The sequence below is a fragment of the Nannospalax galili genome, unplaced genomic scaffold (genome assembly GCF_000622305.1).
Source record: "Nannospalax galili isolate Female #2095 unplaced genomic scaffold, S.galili_v1.0 scaffold810, whole genome shotgun sequence".
Classification (NCBI taxonomy): domain Eukaryota; kingdom Metazoa; phylum Chordata; class Mammalia; order Rodentia; family Spalacidae; genus Nannospalax; species Nannospalax galili.
The window spans coordinates 3,069,597-3,089,336 of record NW_008329132.1 but is presented as its reverse complement, the minus strand read 5'-3'; the positions used below and the strand labels follow the sequence as shown (position 1 = coordinate 3,089,336).

At 46.5% G+C, this 19,740-nt stretch overlaps 2 protein-coding genes across 2 annotated transcripts in view; one reads left to right on the top strand and one right to left on the bottom strand.

Annotated features, from left to right (window-relative positions):
* The window catches only part of LOC103733379 (dedicator of cytokinesis protein 1), a 362,643-nt gene that overhangs the window by 45,194 nt on the left and 297,709 nt on the right, over positions 1-19,740 (top strand). The gene's annotated exons all lie outside the window — the stretch shown is intronic.
* Positions 1-19,740, bottom strand: part of Insyn2a (inhibitory synaptic factor 2A) — a 64,521-nt gene that overhangs the window by 3,175 nt on the left and 41,606 nt on the right. Inside the window, exon 3 of the mRNA XM_008832151.3 lies at positions 13,571-13,642. Within this exon, the coding sequence (XP_008830373.1) occupies positions 13,571-13,642 (72 nt within the window). The remainder of the gene's footprint in view (positions 1-13,570; positions 13,643-19,740) is intronic.

Here is a 19,740-nt window from a genome sequence, read left to right as displayed (position 1 = left end):
TCAGAGGCATCTGTCACCTGAAACCACCATGAATTGAAATGACCTTGGCTTACTTTCTCCTTGCAAAACTGTACTTGCCGAAAACCTTCCCAAGAGCCTTAGTATGCAGGGGACCCTGGGGAGAGGGCTGTATTATCATCTCAACACCATTGGAAGGTACTCCATTGTTATCAAACACAGTTTTTCTGGAAGCAACATAGATAGTGTTTGGTCAAAACAATACAGGATTGTAATTACTTTGTGGGAACAGGTTTGTGCAAAGATGTAGCCCCTGGTGGTGTGTTAGAAGATAAAATTAAAGATGAGTTTAAACGTACAAGTTGCTTCTTGGGAAAGTTCTATAAAGAATGCGACCAGTGTGTGTGGAGTTGTCGCCATGTCTTTGGTAAGGAGGGGTTCCCCTCAATCTGCCCCTAACAGATCCTTTAGGCATTTAGGACTGGATCCCTGGCCCACTTGTTTTTCCTGATGATCCAGCTTTGGGGAGGTATTTTTTCCCTTTCTACTCCCTCTCCCCTCTTTGAAGTCCTGTAGTTTGGACCCTGACTCTGGAGAATTCTTTGTTCTCTCGACTTGTCCCATCCAGATGCCAGACTAAATGTCAGTACATTTCAGTAAAGGTTCGGTAATAATGATAATGCATGAGTTCATAACATTTTATAACCAGTGAACCCATAAACCATTTATAAACATGAAATCCTATTGATTTAGAGAACCATTAATCCTAGCCAAATTTTGACATTTTGGAAAAGACAAAACAGCAAAGCTGTATTATCTGGAGTTTTAAAAACAAGTTCAAGCCCCATCTAATAGAGCATTTGATGTTTGTAAATTCCACATACCATTTTTCTTATTGTCTAAGACTGTAATGTTACTCAGTTTTTAAATCATTGTCAAGAGGTTTGTGACTGTTGACTCCTTCTACAAGAACCCTTATTTTCTTCTCCATTTTTTACATTTAGAGTGTGTGTGTGTGTGTGTGTGTGTGTGTGTGTGTGTGTGTTGCATGTTCCCAGATGCCACAGCATGAATGTGGACATCAGAGGATGGATGTCAGAGGACAACTTGAGAGCCCATTCTCTTTTCCATTTTAAAGTTCTCTTTTTTCTTTTCTTTTCTTTTCTTTTTTTTTTTTTTTTTTTTTTTTTTTGAAACAGGTTTTGAGACAGGGTCTCCCTGTAGCCCCAGCTGTCCTGAAACTCACTATGTAGACCAGGCTGGCCTTGAACTCACAGAGATCTACCTGCCTCTGCCTCCCGAGTGCTGGGATTAAAGATGTGCACCACCACGCCCAGCATAAAGTTCTCTTTTTTAAAAAAAAATATTTTATGTGTATGAATGTATTGCCTGCATGTATGTAAGTGTACCCATATTATGCAATGCCCATGGAGGTCAGAAGAGGACATCAGATCCCCTGGAACTGGAGTTAGGATGGTTGTTAGCTGCCATATGTGTGCTGGGAATTGAACCCGGGTCTTCTGCAAGAGCAGTCAGTGCTCTTAAGCACTGATCCATCTCTCCAGCCCCAAAGTCCTCTTTTCAAAGGACCCGACTCTTCATGAAATAGAATTGAATCTCATGAGCTCAAGTCTTGCTAATCCAAAATGAGTATGTGGCAGTGGAGGCCTGGTTCCTCTTAGCGATAAGTGTGCAAACTGCCAACCTCAGGATGCTCTGACCCTGTGACACTGCAGCCTGCCTGCATGGGGCACCTTAGCAAGCAGGCGGTCCTGTTAAGGGTGTTGTTCTCTTTGTGTTTCCGTTTACTTCAGTTCAAGGAGAGCTAGTTTTTATCTTACTGAATTCCAGTAAGGACAAGTTCTCCAGCAAAGAAACAAGTCTATAAAAGAGCCTCTATTCTGTTGAGTGCAATTCAAATCTTACTTTCTTCGTATCAGTATGTGTTGACCCCTGATTTTACAACTGGGTCAAGAGAAATGTTAGAGAGTTCTCAGCTTGGACACTGAACTGGGCAGGCAAGAGCCTGTCAGGAGTCTGTGCAATGTGGCAGGTTGGTCATGGAAGAGCTGTTTTGTTCAGCATGTACTTAAGTTTGCCCTCCAAGTCAAGGCCATTTCAACTGTCCCAGATAGCCTTGGAGTTGTCAGAACAGCGGGGGGTGGCCAGCATTTCCTAGACTAACAGTCCAATCCTGAGCACCTGTAATTATTGAATTCCCATTAAGCAACTACATTGGGAATCCTGTTATTAAGCAATTTATCACACCGCAGAACCATGTAATCACAGAGTAATCTAATCTGAGTTCTTGTTAACAAAACGACTCGACTTTATCTGTCGAGCAGATTGTGCTCCAACATGCTGCACTCCCGAGCAGGTAGGAGAGGGCAGCTGAGGCCGGGCACGCCTGCTGGGAAATGCCTGCCTTGGGGATGGGGTCAGTGATGGGGTGACCATGGACCCTGCCTCTTACTGTCCTTCCTGTAGCATCCAGATTGCAGCATGTCTGTGTGGAGATGTATGTGTTCCAGCCATCCACACTCTGGAGGGGTGGGCACTGCCTATCACCACGAACACAGCTGCCACTGCTATTTGTCCACAGGGGCACAATGGGTTGCTGGGGTTCTGACGCTCCCTGCTGGCCCCCACAGGGGCAGTATCACAAGGTTAATGTCTGGTTGTCTCTGCCTGACTTAGAACAAAGGTTTCTTTAATCCAAGAACAAAATGACCCCTGGTGAGAGCAGAGGTCCTAGACGTCTATTCTAGCCCTCCTCAGGTCCTCTGTCTCTAGCCTGCCTTCCTTGTGGACGTCCAGCCAGCTGTCCACACAGGATCTGGGGAGGCCTGCCTCATGGATGTGTTATGGCCCATACCTAATCCATGAGATGTCTAAGCTCCATCTGCTTGTGTATGTGAAGAGTAGGGGTGGTGCCGCCGTCTTCTTCCCTCACCTCCTTCCTCGTGGTCCCTGCCTGATTGCCTTCCCTGGCTCATGGCATGGACAGGCACATCCTATCCCATCACTGCCACCCCCAGCCATCCATAGCCTCTGCAGTCTGACCACCAATCCTGGTCCTCCTTCCCTTTTGTTTCTGTACACCACATCAGACATGGAAAATCACTGTGTCTGCATCCCCACCCTTTGCTGCCATTTTCCTCAATTCAAGCACCCCAGCCTGGGATGAGGGACCCACATTCTTCTTTCCCTTTGGCCAGCATCTCCAGAAGGGCCCACCGTGGTGTCACTGCTCCTGCCTTCTGCCTTGTTTTTTGAGACAAGGTCTCTCACTGCCTGAAACTCACCAAGCAATGCTGGGCTGGTTGGCCAGTGAGCTCCAGGAATCTGCCTGTGTCCACTTCCCCAGAGCTGGGATTAGAAGTGCAGGCGTGATGGTGGGTTATTTACCCGTGTTTTAGGGGTCAAGGTCAGGTCCACATGGTTGCAAGAGAAGCAGTAGTCTATCAACACAGCTATCTCCAGTTGATCATCGTATTTCTAGAGAAGTAAAAATCTGTCCCAAATCTCAGGCTTTTCTGTCGGCCCACACCCAAGCTTTGTTTTCTCCCCTGGGACCACACTGGGCTTTCTGGCTGAGCTTCTCCATCTAATTCATAGGACGCTGCACAGCAGGGTCCTCCCTTCTCTCTGCTGTTCATCTGAAGCTGCTGGAAACACTCAGCTCCGTCCAGAGTGGCACACACCTCCTCAGGTTAAATGAATGCTTTAGGTGAGGTCTTTCCCTCACCATGTCCCTGTGTCAGGGAAGAGTTAAAATTAGGTGAGAATGGCTCCCAAACACTTGCTTGTTTTCTGAACAGGAAGAAAACCTAAAATCTTTAATTCCTCCTGCCTGGCAATGCCACGTGGCTCAGTGGGCTGCAGATCCCTTTCCTCTTCTGCTAATTCTCTTTGAATTAGATCACAGAGTCCCCAGTGCTAACTGTGACTCTGCACAGACTCACACCCCACCACTGTGGATAAATCAGCTCGCCTTGGGGACCTGAGGTCCCTCAGCAGGGAATTGGTGATGGAGATTCTTCCACTCAGAGGGCAATCCCCAGCAGCTAGTGCACTGGGAACATGGTTTGTCTCTTCGGTGGCTTTGATAGGATAAATAATGCCACTGACTGCAGCACTTGATGGCAGGGAGGCTGTTGGCATTCTGGCCAGCTAGACACCAGCCCCATGGGCAAGCACCAGCATTGTCCAGAAGCCCATTTCCAGGCTCTACTCTGTTCCTTGTGTGCTAGAGGCACTTGGGCAAGTCCGTTCTTCCTGCGTCTCTGCTTGTCCGTGTTCCCAGGCAGTGGAGGAACCAAGGCCTACGGTCGCCAGCCTTCTCTTCGGAGCATATCTCCATGGGACATCTAAGTGATACTTTCCATGAAGAGTGCCACCCTCCTGCCGTCCTCTGGTCTGCCCCTCCATCTTCCCTCACACAGCTGATGACCATTCTCTCTCCAGCTGGCCACACTGCAGACCCGGCAGTTCCAGCATAGTTGTCCCTCCTGCCTCTCCATCTGTTGAGCCCTTCAACAAAGGCTCCCGTGCCCTCCCTGTGGACATTCTCAGCTGTCCCACTGCAGACCTCTGGCATGTCCCCTCTGGCCACTGAATCAGCTGATTCTCACTCTTTCTTGTTTGCTGTCATGTCCTGGTCACCAGAGTCCCCTTGGCCAAACTGGGAAACACCTTGTCAGATCCCTGTTCATCTGTCAGAACCGAGACCACACGTCTCCCTTCTGTTCAGTGAGTTTTCTAGAGCGGCTAAGTCTGCACACCCCTGGGTCACGCACCGATGCCCTGGCATGCTGCTCTCCTTGCGAGTTCTTTCTGTGTCTCATGTAGGTGGTAGCTGCTTTCTCTCAGGTCTGGGAACTCGTCGAGGCACACACCACACTGAATTCATCTTTTTTTTTGAGACAGAGTCTCCCTGCAGCTCCAACTGGCCGTGAACTCATAGAGATCCACCTGCCTCTGCCTCCCAAGTTCTGGGACTACAGGTGTGCCACCATGTCTGGCTGAATCTATCTTTTATTTGTGGTGCTTTCAGCCTATGCTGGGCTTAGAGCGCCCGCTCTTTATTTACTGAGTCACAATAAGCTGAACTGAACTAAGTCCCCTCACTTACGATCTCAGAGTAACAGTGCCGCCTGCCCTATTTTCACAATTAAAGGTGTTCTAGTTATAGAATCCCCTTGTTCCACCCATAGAATTGATTATGTGTTCTGTAATATGTAATATTTTATAGAGCCCTATATATCTGGATGTGGAGCCCATGCTAATAATGCACTGGTGATTTATAATTACTAGCTTTTAAATATTTTAAATAGATTCACCAGATCCTTGCATCATTCCAGCACTATTAGGCACATGTCTATAGCTTCATTATAAAGCTTCAAACACCGGAAATAGATGGCTGGTCAGTAATGTTCACGCTAAGATCATAAAGATCCTTGTGCTGAGAAGTAAATTATGATTATGCCTTGAAAAATTAATCAGGTATCTTAGCTACACATTATAATGCAAAGAATCTGAAACCAGTTAGACAGTGACTTTTGGGGTGCCCCTGGAGCCGTATCCTGACCACAGTGGGGTATTCTGGATTGAAGCTCCATCCTACCCACCCCACTCCTGCACTGTGTGGTGCCCAGGTCTCGTGGGAGTGCCCAAGTCCAAGGGCAGTGCAGGTGCACAAGATTCAGAGAGCAACATTTTAGCTACAGGGAAGTGGAGGCAGACATGTCATTTTTATAAGCTGCTGGTATTCATTTCCTCAGCAGGAATGTGACCAGATGACTAGAGAGTGTCATATGACTGCTTTGCATGTGTATGTGATCTTCCTAGAAGCCACAAAGAACATGCATTGTAATTAGAAGGGATCAATAATTTATTAAAGGTGGGCAGTCAAACACTGCTGTCCTCACCTCAGTGAGGACACCTGATTTTTCTATCTTTAGAAAAGTACAGTGAACACAGGAAGCCTATCATATCCAAGAGGAGTTGCAGTAAGCCCCCCCGGTACCGGGTTATAATCTTAGCCCTCCCTCACCTGCCCTTCTCAGTGTGAAGATAGGCCCTCCTCTTTACAGACAGGCAGATGTTTTCCTGGGCACAGTGCTGGAGCTAAAGGGGTAAATCAGCCTGCTTTCTGGAGTCCCCAGCCCAGAGCTCTGCTCCTTGGTAAGCTAAGGGTCATTTCCCATCCCTTTGTCAGCCATCAGAGCCGTCTCCCCTGGTATGGAGCAATCACGTTCTATACACAGTGCCTTTAGCTGTTTGTTCCTGTGCTCTGGGGTCTTGAGAATGGCCTCATGTACCTCCAGGCTATAACCTCTAGAAACAGGCTCTTTAGAGATGATGACCAGGGGAAGAGGCTGCTAAGTGGGACTGGGATCCGCTACACCCTAAAATCATTGAAATCTCCCCCAGAGGGCTTTATGTGACCCAACTCAGGGCTTTGTGGCAAGTCTTATTTGGCCCCAGGGAAATCCTCATATCCAAACTAAAACTGGAATACATTTATTTCCCCATGAAATTGGCAAGCTTCCCTAACCTGACATTTTGGCATCAGTAAAGGGTCCCTAATGTTTGGTTTAACCAAAGGTGAGTGCTGGGGGTGTAATTTGCTCTTCTGTCCTTAATAAAATTTAAGTCATTGCTTTACAAACCACAGGTGAGAGTGAGTGATCAATTTACAGTCTCAGGCCAGTCTTAAGTCTCACAGTGTCTGCTAAGAGAAGTCAGGTGTCACGGGGGGTTGCAAAAATGACTAAATGCAAATCTTTACATACTTCAGGGAAAGAAATAATTCTAACAGACTAAAGAACGAACTTGGATTATTAGCTTTGGGAATTTTCAAGGAGAATTTTGAGGCCTGTCAAAATCATTCTTTTTTTCTTGACTTACTTTATTGAAAATATTTCTTGATACTGAATCACTCTGTGTAAGGTATTGTGCAGGGATTCTATTTTGTCACTGTCCTCCTTACCCTCCGCTCAGTGTGTCCTAAGAGCACAGTGCTGCATCTTAGATAGAAGGTGAATTCTCCCCACCTTGGCTCATGTTGGTGATGGACTTAATACGCACAAGTGCCAGTAATTGAAGCTGGACTGGAAAGGGCACTTCTACTAAGACATAATCGCTGGGCGACACTGGCCACGGAGATGGCCCTGCTTCAAGTGGCTCTGGGCAGGCTTTGATGGGCGCACGCTGTGCATACAAACGTGATCGCCTCTCTCTACCGGAAGAGTTCATTACTTGTGCTGCTCTCCATTCTCTGGCTGTCTTGCCTGCCTCCACCCTGACTAGCTCCGTCAGCACCATGCTCTGTCTCAGTGACGATCCTGGCATGTTTTTTCTGGATGTCTTTTCAACTATATATTTCCTGTGCTCATTGGTGTGTGGTAGATTCCTCAGGATGATGTGAGAAAATGTAGCCATGGCACCTGTGGATTCCTCATCCAATCTGATCAGGCGAGGGTGATCATCTGCCTAGTACTGGAAGGTCCCCAGCTGCTCACATGGACCCAGGCATTCCCTTCCACTCTTGTATGCCAGGTCCTAACCCTCCAGCAGAGGGAGCCTTAGAGAGCACAGCCAAGTCTCCCCATCACCCAGCATCCTTCCATGTGAGTACTGTCTCCTCCCGCTGTGCTGACAGATGATGGAATATTCCCACAGGACAGCCCACAAGTCCCTCCCTCTGTGATAGGAAATCAAGTCCTGGGCAGAACAAGGCTTTCTCACCCATCCAGTGGGTGCCCTACCCACTCACTGCCCCACTGTGTGATTACTGGTGTCACCTGAGGCCACCTGAGTGTTGGCCTTGATGCTACAGAAATGAACAGATGTGGGCACTGTCCTCCTGAAGGAAGCGATCACTCAGCTCTCATAGAAATGTTAGGAATTCTAATGTTGCACTAAAAGAGTTTCCCTTCTGGAGACAATGCTGTCTAATTAATCTGAGTCGGCGTTATTATTATCTAGTGCATCACACTTCCCTCCCCCAAAGCCTTTGAATCAAGACTGGCTCACTGTTACTTTCATAAAAACATACATGTTAGAATTCAGCCCCGTTCCTCGCAGTGTTATTTTATGAATTAGCCATTTTGGTTAGAGGAAGGGGAGGATTTGCCAATGGTTTCCTGCGAACACAAGGGGGATCACTGCAGTGACTCATCAGATTAGTCTGACAACCAAGTTACCCAGATAGATTGGAGACCAAAGATTTCACCTGCTCTTCAGTAGAGTCTATCAGCAATCTATCCTTAAAATTTTCTAAACTAATTAAAGTGTATTTTGACAGGAAATAGGGATGATAAGCCAGAAAAGTTTTACTTAAAGGAAACTCCAACTCCAATTTCATCTAATCTTCTTTCATGCTGAGTCTTGCCTTCATTTGAATATCTCAGTTGGTCCAGATCACAATCAAAGAAGTGTCATCTTAAGGGGTAAAATGTGATTATGTCAATCCTTTCAGAATTTCTAGCTGCTGGAAATAGAGCCCTCTGGTACTTGGCATTTCAGCGGAGCAGTGAGCACAGTCATCAGTTAGGGACCAGATCTGTTATTCATTTGCCAACAGAGGGACAGGGGTTGGGGGATGGCATGCCTCCTGACTGTTCACATATTTACCCCCAATGTACATGCCCTGATTGAGCTACCAGATCCATTTTTATTTTATAATTACAAATAACCAGCTTCTTGGGTTTCCAAGTTGGAAACGTACCTTGGTGTGATTCTGCAGGACTTAAGGGACAAATGAATACCCTCCCCCCAGAAAGGGAGCAGCTGAGCCCTGGCCCTGGGCACCAGATCTGGGAGGCCGGCTCTGACAGGCTAATGTTTCCAACCTTTGCCTGGCGAATCTTCCCTAGCAGCCTTCATTCCTGAAAGTGCTTCAACACCTTTGTCCTTTTGGTATATTTTCTAAGTCCTGAATATTTCCACAGCAGAATCGTATTTTATAAGGAAGTATGTGCTGTCATCCATGGCAAAGGTACATGTGTATTACAGACCTTCACCAGTAACATCACAGGCAACCAGGTCTTGAACACAGCACCCTTCCTGCCTCCGAGCCAAGCACTCCTGGAAACACAGGGATTTTTCTGTGTTTCCTTTTCTGAAAGGCAGCTGGGTTTCCAGTGTTTAAATACAGGACAGGCAGGGTCAAGTTCATTGTCCTTTCGGGCTCTCTGTCTGCCAACAAGCAGGTGTGACAAACGACAACTTGGGGACAGTGGAAGTGTCACAGCCTCCCCTGCAGTTGGGCTTCTAGGCCAGCCCCAGCCAGCCCGGGAGCATTTTGAAATCACATTCTGAAACTGCTTTAGCCTGCTCAATCCCAGAATGCTTCACCCATGGATAGGTTGAAATGGTGAGGTAGAGATTCACAGACAAGGTCCTGAATTCGAGAATACAGTCCCTTCTCCTTGGTGCCAGAACCAGACTTTGGACCAATCACAAGGGCTCTGACCTTGAGTGAAACTTTCCCCTTCTGCTCAGATGATTGTAGTAGGGCAGTCAGTTTCCTGTCCCCTCTGGTGGGCCAGTCCCTCGTACTCAGATGAGACCCTGAACTGATGTGCCTCCTTAACCGCCCTTTCTCGTCCCTGTGTTGTATCACTGAAACCCCCAAGGGGCTCCCGAGCTGACACAACTTCCTCCTTTATTTGCTGAGACCCTCATTTTATCTTGAGGTATATGCTTGGCAAAAAAGATGTTGTATTTGTCCCTGGATTTTTTTTATGCCATTTATATTCATGATGGAAATGATCTAATTATTTGAATTTTGCAGAATCCAATGATAAATGAAAGAATAGTTCTTTCTGTGAGTCTTAGAGTAGGTGATACCAAATAACAGAATAGGGACTTCAGTATGTGCCATGGGATTCTGAAGGCATGTTTTATCACAAGGCATTGCTCCATTTGCTAGAAAGGACAGCAGCTGTGATTCTTGAAAGATAACTTGAAACTCCAGTGGGGGTGTGACACCTACATTCCAAGAAAATATCCAGGCCTTACCACAAAAGACCAGCAACACCTTAAACGGTACAGATACAGTTGGCATGATAGACATCAACCTCTATGATTTCCCCAGGGACTGGACTGTTACTTAACTGAGCACAGTGCATTTTTTTTCCCTTTGTCAACCATTCGTGTGGACTTCCAGAAATTTCTGCACCACATCAGTCAGCTACTGTTGAGTTTTCTCTCCAGTAAAGAATGGCAGAATTGGGGACTGGAGAGTGAACTTTGTATGTTGAGCTTGGAAGAACAGTGATGTCTTACTAAATACTAGTTAGGAGAGTCACTGGGATAAGGACTGTATGGGTTGAGACTCCAGCGGAACTGTTAACATGCAGAACATTCCAGAACTTTTTCAAAGTAACTTCTGCTTATAACAGAAATTTCCAGTTCCAGTGATTTTTTTATCTTTGTTGCTGCCCATATTGCTGTGAAAGGGGTAGTTTTCAGTGATAGAACTCTCCTCTTTCTCTGGACCCCTCTTCTGGGGCTTGTACATTTTTCTAGGGTCTGATGTAGTGTCTGGCCTGCAAAGAGCCTCATCTCTATCCTGTTTATGAAAATGTGTCCCTCTGGCCTAGAAACACATCCCCTGTTCTTTGTCACCTAGATTCACTTGGGAAACAGGAACCTTAACTGAGGAATTTTCTCTATCTGAATGGCCTATGGCCATGTTTGTGTGGCATTTTTAAATTGATGTAGGAGGGCCCAGCCCATCGTGGGCAGCACCATCCCTGGGCAGGTGGCCTGGGTTGTGTAAGAAAGGTAGCTGAGCAGGCCAGGGGAAGCGTTCCTCCATGGTCTTTGCTTCAGTTCCTGTTTCAAGTTCCTACTTGATCTCCTGCCCCGATTTCCCTCGAAGAAGGATCTTAATCTGTAAGCCAAGTAAACCTTTTCCTCTCCAAGTTGCTTTTGGTCATGATGTTTTTAAAAGGAGTAAGAAACAAACCAGACAGCCTCCCTGTCTTTCTGCTTTTGAGTTGTTCTGGTTTGGGGCATGTTTTTCACGCCTGGACACTCACCAGTCTTTGGACAAGGGACCAGTGGTCCATGTGCTGGGATTCAAGCAGAATGCTGGTCGAGCCAGTTCAAAATAGTCATTCCAGGCTAATTCTCCAGAGACAAATTCTTAACCTACTCTGACTCATTAAATTGTGTTTAATATCACTTTTTATGTAAGTCACCCTGGATTTAGAGCTAAGTTTATTTAAATTATTTCATTTATGTTTGGCAGTATCATAATGGATTGTTTTTGTCAATCACCCACAAAGTGTTAAGCAGTTTAGGGCTGAACATGTTTATCCATGAGCTTTCTCTGGAAACCTTTGCTGCTTCAGTCTTGTCGCACTGAGAGATTAGGTGAACTCTCCCGAGGTAGTAGGCCGAACTCTGACTTGAGTAAGGTCCTCTTGGTGGTCTTGGTTACGGGCATATAACTCGTTACCAATGTGCAGGTTACATTTCCTCACTGCCTGTTCAAAATTCCCACCCACAGTGTGAGTACAGCAGAGAGAGTCACCTGCAAGCTTGTCTGAAAGGTGGCTACTCTGGGTTGGAACCTGGAGTTCCGGAAAGGAAAGCCATGCATGGTGCTTGAGTTTCACCTCCACACTGTAACAGCCAGCAGCAATCATCAGCTTCACACCCTGGCCAGGGCTATCACAGACTTCCTGGCTGCTTGCCTGCTGCTTTTGCTTGTGCCTCTTACAAAACCGTGATGTGGGGATGTGTTGGATATGACAGGTTTAACTCCAGGCCTCCCAACGTTTTGGATCCAGTGGTTATTTTGCTGCGTGCAGTCCTGTTCACTACGGGGCATCAGCAGCACCGCTGACGTCTTCCCACCTCCTCACACCAGCCGTGCGTGCCCAGTGGGACCACTGCAAGTGTTTCCTTTCAGACTTTGCCAGTTGTCCTATGGGAATCTACATCACACTGGCCATTTCCTGCCCTACCCTAGCAATGGTTTCTTCTGGCGGCTCTCTGACAAGGTCTCCAGGTGACCCAGCTCTGCTTTGCCTGGAAGGCCATGTCATATAAACGCTGTCCCTCAGCACAGGAGCCCACGAGTGTGAGACTGTGAGTCCCTGAAGCCCTCAGACTTCTTCATGCAGGAATAGTGACTTCGTTTTTGGATGGAGAAGGCAGTGGGATTCCTTTCTATACTTGTAGCTATGTAACTACTCAGTTATAACTGTTTTTTGATACTTTGACAGACTACTAAAATTATTTTTTTCAAAAGCTATGTTGATCCCCGAAAGGTATGGTGAGGGGATGCTCACTAACCATCCATAAATGCATATCACGGTGAGATACTGCCTCAATCCGTAAAGAGTGAAAACCCAAAGACACTGTTGCCCCATGCTGTCCAGGATGTGGGAAAGGGGGGCACTGTTGGTAAGGACATGAGTCAGCACAACTGTTATGGAAAGGCAGTGTGACGGCTCTTTAAGAATCTAGAACTGGAACTTCTGTGAGGACTAGCAGCTTTATCCTGGGTGTGTGCCCAAAGGGAAGGAAACCAGTGTGTCTAAGAGACAGCCGCACTCATGTACTTGGTTTAGCACCCTTAACAGCAGCCAAGACACGGGCTCTGCCTCAGCATCCAACTTCAATCTTAATGTTTAAAAATGAACTAAGCCCATGGGGCTGTCGAAATGGCTGAGACGTTAAGAACACTGAATGTTCTTGCAGAAGAGACCCGGGTTCGAATCCCAGAACCCACATGGCAGCTAACAACTGTCCCTAACTCCAGTCCCAGGGGATCCAACAGCCTCTTCTGTCCTCCACAGGCATTGCATGACACGGGTGCATTTACCTACATGCAGGCAATACAGGCATACACATAAAAATATAAGAATAATTATTTTTTAAAATTTTTTTAAAAAAGGAACTAAGCCCTAAAACCAATCACTGATGTAAGATTTTGTATAAATCACCCCACCATCCACCTCTCTGAAAGTTCTGACCATGCCTTAATATCTTAAGTTATTGTCAAATGCCTAAGATAGCTTTTACTTGCTAAAGGTTTCTGATCTATTCTTGAAGATGTCAGTCATTACAAACCAAGTTCAAATTAAAAACAAAACACATGGAAGCTGATGTGGTTTCTTGAAAACAGATTCTGCTGTGGAGGAAGAGAAAGCCACTGACCTTGGAAGTTTCCTGGAAATGACTGCATGTGTGATGTGAGCAAGCAGGGCCTTCCCTGGCATTCAGAGCCCAGACACAGACCTTTGATCTATACCATTTGAAGGGCTTATATTTTACAGTTTTGTCAGAGCACAGTACCGTGCTCATGGCTATAGATTCCAAGGGAGCAAGCCATCAGAGTGATAATCAGCTCCCCAAACCACAGAGGTGTGTTTGCAAGATAAATGGGTTTAGCCTCTCCTTCATCCTCGGATCGTATACCTGGGGTGGGGAAACAGGTTAGACACAGCTTAGAATTATGGCCGAAGAGGGACCTTTAGTTTTTGTTGTCCGATAGAATCCTCCCAGCATGACCCGGATGGTTCTTGCATTTGTGAGTAAACGTCATTTGTCACTCAGTGACAAAGTTGGGGGGGGGGTGACATACCTATAGATGATGCACGCGCTGTTCCTGCAGGTATCACAGTTAGCTGTGTCTTGCCCTGTCCGATACGAAAGCCTGTAAGATAAGAACAGGAGATATTGCACAAGGTGACTGGGGGCACTGGCTGTACCGAGCAAGTGCTTCAAATCACAGCTTTCACAACGCTGATCTTAGACATGACACGGATTCTTATGTGTTTCCGTTTTTGCTTCTGCCTCTGCCTTTATGGTACCCAGCCCACACAGCAGCCACAGCTAAGATGACACTGAAATTAAATTTAGAATGTGAACATACACTCCTCAAGTGCGTAATCCGATTTTGTTATAAGCATGGGGAATTGGGGTTTTTCAACACAGCTTTATGTTTATGATATTTTAAAGAAACTTTGAGGAAAAACCAATCATGGATTTAGATGCCCACACCTGCCTGATTTTATGCCCCACCACCTGTCCTGCTAGACCAGAGGTTGCCAAGTGGGGCTTGAGGCCAAACTCCTAACCCAATCCCTGTAACTGGTTTATCTAGCATGCCATGCGTGGATTTTAAATTTTTAAATGCTTGGGAGAAAAAATCCAAAGAGTACTTTCTGTGACATTGGGTAAATTATGTGTCTCCACAGTGTTTCATTTTGAATGTAAGAATTGTGATTAAAAAAAATGTATATAATTTCTTTCATAGTTTTGCCTTTTAGTGTGCAGAACCCAGTATATTTACCCTGGGGCTCCATAGAGCAAGCAGCTGCTGCCCTCTCTGACTGACTGTTCTGAGACTTCTGTGTACTTTCTCTAAGTGAACTGTCACCTGAGTAATGGCCCCGTGAAGGCAGGACATTGACGACTTCTGTCGGCTCTCCCCTCCTCTTTCTGTGTGTGGAGGGGCTGCTGACTGTCTCCTATTAGAGCAGCTAACCGTTGGTCATTGCTGCGATGAGCCTTGCTTTGCTTTGATAGGGAGGGTTTTCTTCAGCAGATCAGGGTTACCTACAATACATCTTGGACAAGTTCACCCCCAAAGCCTAGTGTGGGGGTCCTTTGTGTTCTCTTTCAGTTATGCCATTTTGGTGGGCTTTCTGCTCCTCCTCACACACAGGCTGAGCAGGACATACTGAATCCCTTACGTTGGTGGTGGGAGAAAACCTTTCACCTGGATTGGCTTTTCCTCACTCTGGGGACAAAGCCACATGGACAATCACTCAGCAAGGCAACAGTGAGCACAGCAGCTGTGTCAACAGCGGCGGCCAGTGCTTGTCTCACCTTTGCTGTGTGCACTGTGTGGATGCATCATGGGTTTCAAATTGAAAATAACATTTGCTTCCTCATTTATACTTGGTGTTATGTAAACATTTGACAAAAGGATTGACTGCTGGATGCCGAGATTGTCTCTGTGGGCCTCGGAAAACGCGGACATGACCTTTGATTATGGTGCAGTTTGTTTGTTAATCGAGTGACTATATTTGGCCCCAAAGTGTTGCCGAGGGTCCGTGGGATTTGCTGCATTTGCAGGCATTGGAGTCCTACTACCTCTGCCTTGTTCTGTTCGTTGTCCGCTGTTGAGTCCCACATTGGGCATCTTTGGATACCCACATCTGGCCTTTCTACCAGTGCCTCACCTCGCTCTGCCCTACCCCATGCGTAGCTAGCTATTTCTGGTTCCTAGCCCTTTTCACCCAAGGATATGCACTGCCTCCTAGACTTCCCGCTTAGATTCAGGTCTGTCCCTCTCTGGCCAGTGGTCCTCCAGGTCAAGGCGCCTCCCTATCCAGCCTTGGATATGCACAGGGCATTTTCCGTCCAGTTTATTTGCTTGGGCTTGCCCCTAGGCTTGTTCCTGGGTGGGATCCTAGCAATGATGTCCCAGGAGTGACATTCCATGCTGCTGTTCTAATGGGGATGAATCATGGTTCAGGAAAGCAAGTGACAGTCCTCCTTGACCGTAAGCCACATCCAGACTCTACCTGGGAAGGCGCCGCTGGCTGTGACTCCTGTTATCTGAGGGCACTCCTCAGTGCACTTCAAGCTTGCTGTCTTCCTGCCCAGATTATCAGGACAACCTCTACCAGGCATCCTCAGCGTCACATCACTTCTTAGCTCAGTAAAAGAGTTTTAAGGGTTTCACTTGTATTACTGCCTGGAGTCTTCCAATTAATTATTCTCCTCTCGTTTTACAGAGCAGAAAACAGTGAGACTCCAGGTTCAGGATCTCATTATTATCAGACCCCAGGCTTCTGATGTTCTGTGCCACTTTCTGTGTATCGTGGGACCCATGCTTTTCACTACATGTAACTGGCAGCCTGGGATAGTCTGTGAACCTGGCAATGACAGGACAAAGGCTTCAGGTGCCAGAGAGTCATAAGAGGACTGTCTTCTTGGATGTTGGAATGCTTTAGCCAGGAACTGCCTTTTCTAATCTTTTCCTGAACAGACTATCCTAATCACCCTGTAAGATGCACACATTTCCACCATTATAGTCAGTTAGCAAGTGGTTATTAAGTACCTACTAAGTGTTGGGTTTTGTTGTGGTTACTGAGAAAGAGTAATTATGAAGATAAGTCGTTATCTTTCTGAAGGAGAAGAGGAAAGGGATGTGGTCACCACACAAGTACAGGAGTGGGGGGGCACAGATGATGTTCTCATTTTGAGACTTTCAGGACAAAGCAAATTTATAAAGACTGACTTTGTCCTGACCTGTCATAGATAGTTTCAGCTCTCAAGTTGATAACAAAGGTACAGTCACTTGGGAAGAGGAAACCTCCCCTGAAGGATTTCCTCCATCAGAATGGCCCATGGCCATGCCTTGGAGCATTCTGTTGATTGCTGATGGATGTGGGAAGACCTAGTCCACTGTGGGCGGTACCATCCCTAGGCAGTGGACCTGGGATGTATAAGAAGGTACCTGAGCAAGCTAAAGGGAGCAAGCCATTCTTCCACAGTCTACGTTTCAGCTCCTATCTCTAGTGAGGTCCTCCCTGGTCTTCCCTCCATGATGGACTGTTACCCAGGATGTGTAAGATGAAATCATCCCTTTACTCTTCAAGTTGCATTTGGTCAGAGTGTTTTATCACATCGACACAGAAGCTAACTGGAACAGAGTCTAAGGTGGTGGCATTCCTAATGAGACCACGGTGACTCATTGAGATCAGGATGAGTTTTAGAAACAAGACTTTCACCCACAGCGGTAGCATGTGTGCTGGAGGAAAGGCAAGGCCAGTGTGGCAATGGTAGACGGTGTAAACGGGCATGGAGATGGGGCCAGGTGTAACAGGTGTGGAGGCATGTGTGCTAAGCTACCCGTGCACTTGTGTGTGTGTTCTTGGGGGAGACCCAGTGCTAACATCCACTCTCTTCCTTAATTGCTTTTCACTTTCTTCACTGAGGCAGGGTCTCTCAATCAAGCCCAGAGCTCGCCGACGTGGGCAGTCAGGCTGTCCTGCCGCCTCTTACAGCCTGATGTAGGTATTTCATTCTTCAAGAATGTAGTCTTTTGCTCTGTGTCTGGTGGTAAAGAGCACGGAATCGTTTTATTTGCTTTGCATGGAGATACTCTGCAGCTATTAGAAAACTTCATGGACAACCATATTTCTAAATTCTCAGTGTTGTTTTCAGTCAAATCTGAGGTGTATTTTCAGGACTTTGCTACCTGAGGGTCTCTTTAGGATCCTTCCTGTTGTCATTTAAAGGAATCAAATGCTTGGAGTCCAAACAAGTCAGTGAGGAATTAACTTGTGGTGGTGAAGCATAGACCGCTGGCCGGTGCCGCGTGGCTGGTCTACTCAGGGCTGCAGCGTTCTCAGCACAGGGCTCCTGACTATGGAATCCATTGTGTTCAGTGCTGTGATCGTTCATCTAATTGCCCTTGGAGCTTCCAAGCTGTAGGATTTGGCTCCAGTGATCGTTTTATGACCACATTAATAATCAGGCTGCAACATTTGAATGGATGTGTACTCCAAATATAGATATGACAGATACATCCTTCTGCAGGGCAGGGAACACCAAGTGCTGTTCTACAACCCCGATTTTCCCTTCTCCACTTGGAAACATTTTCATAAAGCCAGTGCTCGGAATGAATTGTCACAGAGAAGAGAAAACCACAACTAGAGACTGAGAGAGCAGGCGTGGGCACAGCAGGGTACAGAGCTCTGAGGACTTAGGCGGTCAGAGGTGGATGAGCCGAAGGTATCCACGTCAAAGCTGCAGACCAGGGTAATCTGATTTTTAAAAATGGCTTTTTGATTTTGTTTTTGTCTGACAGGATACTATGTTTATAAAGTTTTCTTCCCCTGTGCTTTGTGGAGCCACTGTTTATAACTTTGTACTGAATATACTTTCCAAATAATGTCACTTTGGTCGAATCTTATAGTCTAACTGTTTGCTTATGTTGGAGCCCAGAGCAACACATAAGTCTGATCAAAGAATTATAAGTGAAGGCAAAAAGAAAATGGAAGGACAAGCTATCACCCGTTCTAGTCTCACGGCATGAATGCCCAGCACCCCACCTGCACCCTGTGCTCCAGTAGCAAACACGTTTGTTTTATTTAAGGGATTATTTCACATTAGTTACCTGTAGGTTGTCTGTCTTAAGGACACATACTATAACTGAGACAATTGAATTCAGCACCAAGGACAGCTCCACGACCCAAGGTGTGATCTTTCTCTTTTCAAATCCCGCCCCTCAATCTTGTATGTGCTGGCATGCAGGCACGTGCACATCCCTGTGTGTGTTTGTGTGCATGCACGCACAGAGGAGAGCGTGTACGTATATGTTGCATGCATATAAGAGCCAGGGTTTCATGCCCTGGGCCCCTCAGGGCTTCCTGTTCCAGAGAACCTGAAGGCTGCCTGCTTGTAGGGGTGGGAGCTTCTTGAGATCAACCCAGAGCTCTGCTCTCCAGTTTCTTTAGCTGCCCCTGCTTTCCCAGTCATCTGCTGATTCTTCAGTTGATATTATTAAAAGTCCCTGAATATATGCATATAAATTCCTGTTTGTCTACAAGTCTATACCAAACACACTTTATTTGATACAGGTTCTCTCACTGCCCTAGAACAAACAGGCTTAGAGAGCTGGTCACTGAGCTTCCAGGGATCTATCTGTATCTACCTACCACCTCACAAGCACAGGCCAACACACCCAGCTTTTTACATGGGTTCTGATGATCAAACTCAAGTCCTTATGCTTTCAAAGCACGCACTTTACTGACCAAGCCATCTCCCTAGCCCTGTGTGCCTTTTCTGTTTGCCTTCTAGCACAGCACTGTGACCCAGAACCCAGGTCAGGAAATCCAGAACTCCTTTCTCCTCATTGATGCTCCTTGGGATCATCTTTGTGTTAGGATGGGCTTTCTGGAAAAGTAAAGGAAACTAGACACAATTTATAAAGTCGATAGGGTCATAAAAAAAAAAAGTAGACACTGTGGATATATGGAGAAGGGCTTTAGACAAGCAGGTCACATCGACTTCAAAGTGAAACCTGATTCCCTTACAATGAGTCTGGTTTACAGAGCACAGCCTGGACATCAGGGTTTCCTGTTCCAGAGAACCAGAGGACTGCCTGCTTGTGGGGTCATCTCGAGATCAGCTGAGCTCTGCTCTCCAGTTTCGTGAGCTGCCTTGTGCTCCCCTTCGCATCTGCTCTTCTTCAGTTGACCTTATTAACAAGTCCCTGAATATATACATATAAATTCTTGTTTTCTACAAGTCTAAACCACACACACACACACACACACACACACACACACACACACACACTTCTGCTGAAAAAGCACTGGTGATAGTTCATCCATGCGGTTCTCCAATTTTTCCTTTTACTGGAGCAGAATTATGAAAGAAACAAAGAAAGGAGGCTCACGGCTGAGCGAGCGGCTGCGGTGGTTTTTATAGCACATCACAGCGATGATGAAAAATGGCTGCCAGCTTCAGTTGAGTTCACCACAGCCCTGTCCTGGGCTGCAGGGACCCCACAGAACAGGGGATGGGAATGACAGCACCTGCATCTCAGGAAGGAAGCAGAGAAAGCAGCTGGTAGGAGCTATCTGAGGAAAGTCACTGAGGGCTTCCTCCTACTCACTGTCCAAGCTGGTGGGGTCTCTGAGACCTTGAACGATCTGAGAAGCACGGCCAGCAACTTTTGAGTCAAATACGGTGAAACAAAAGCCACACACTACTTGTTTGGTTAAAAGG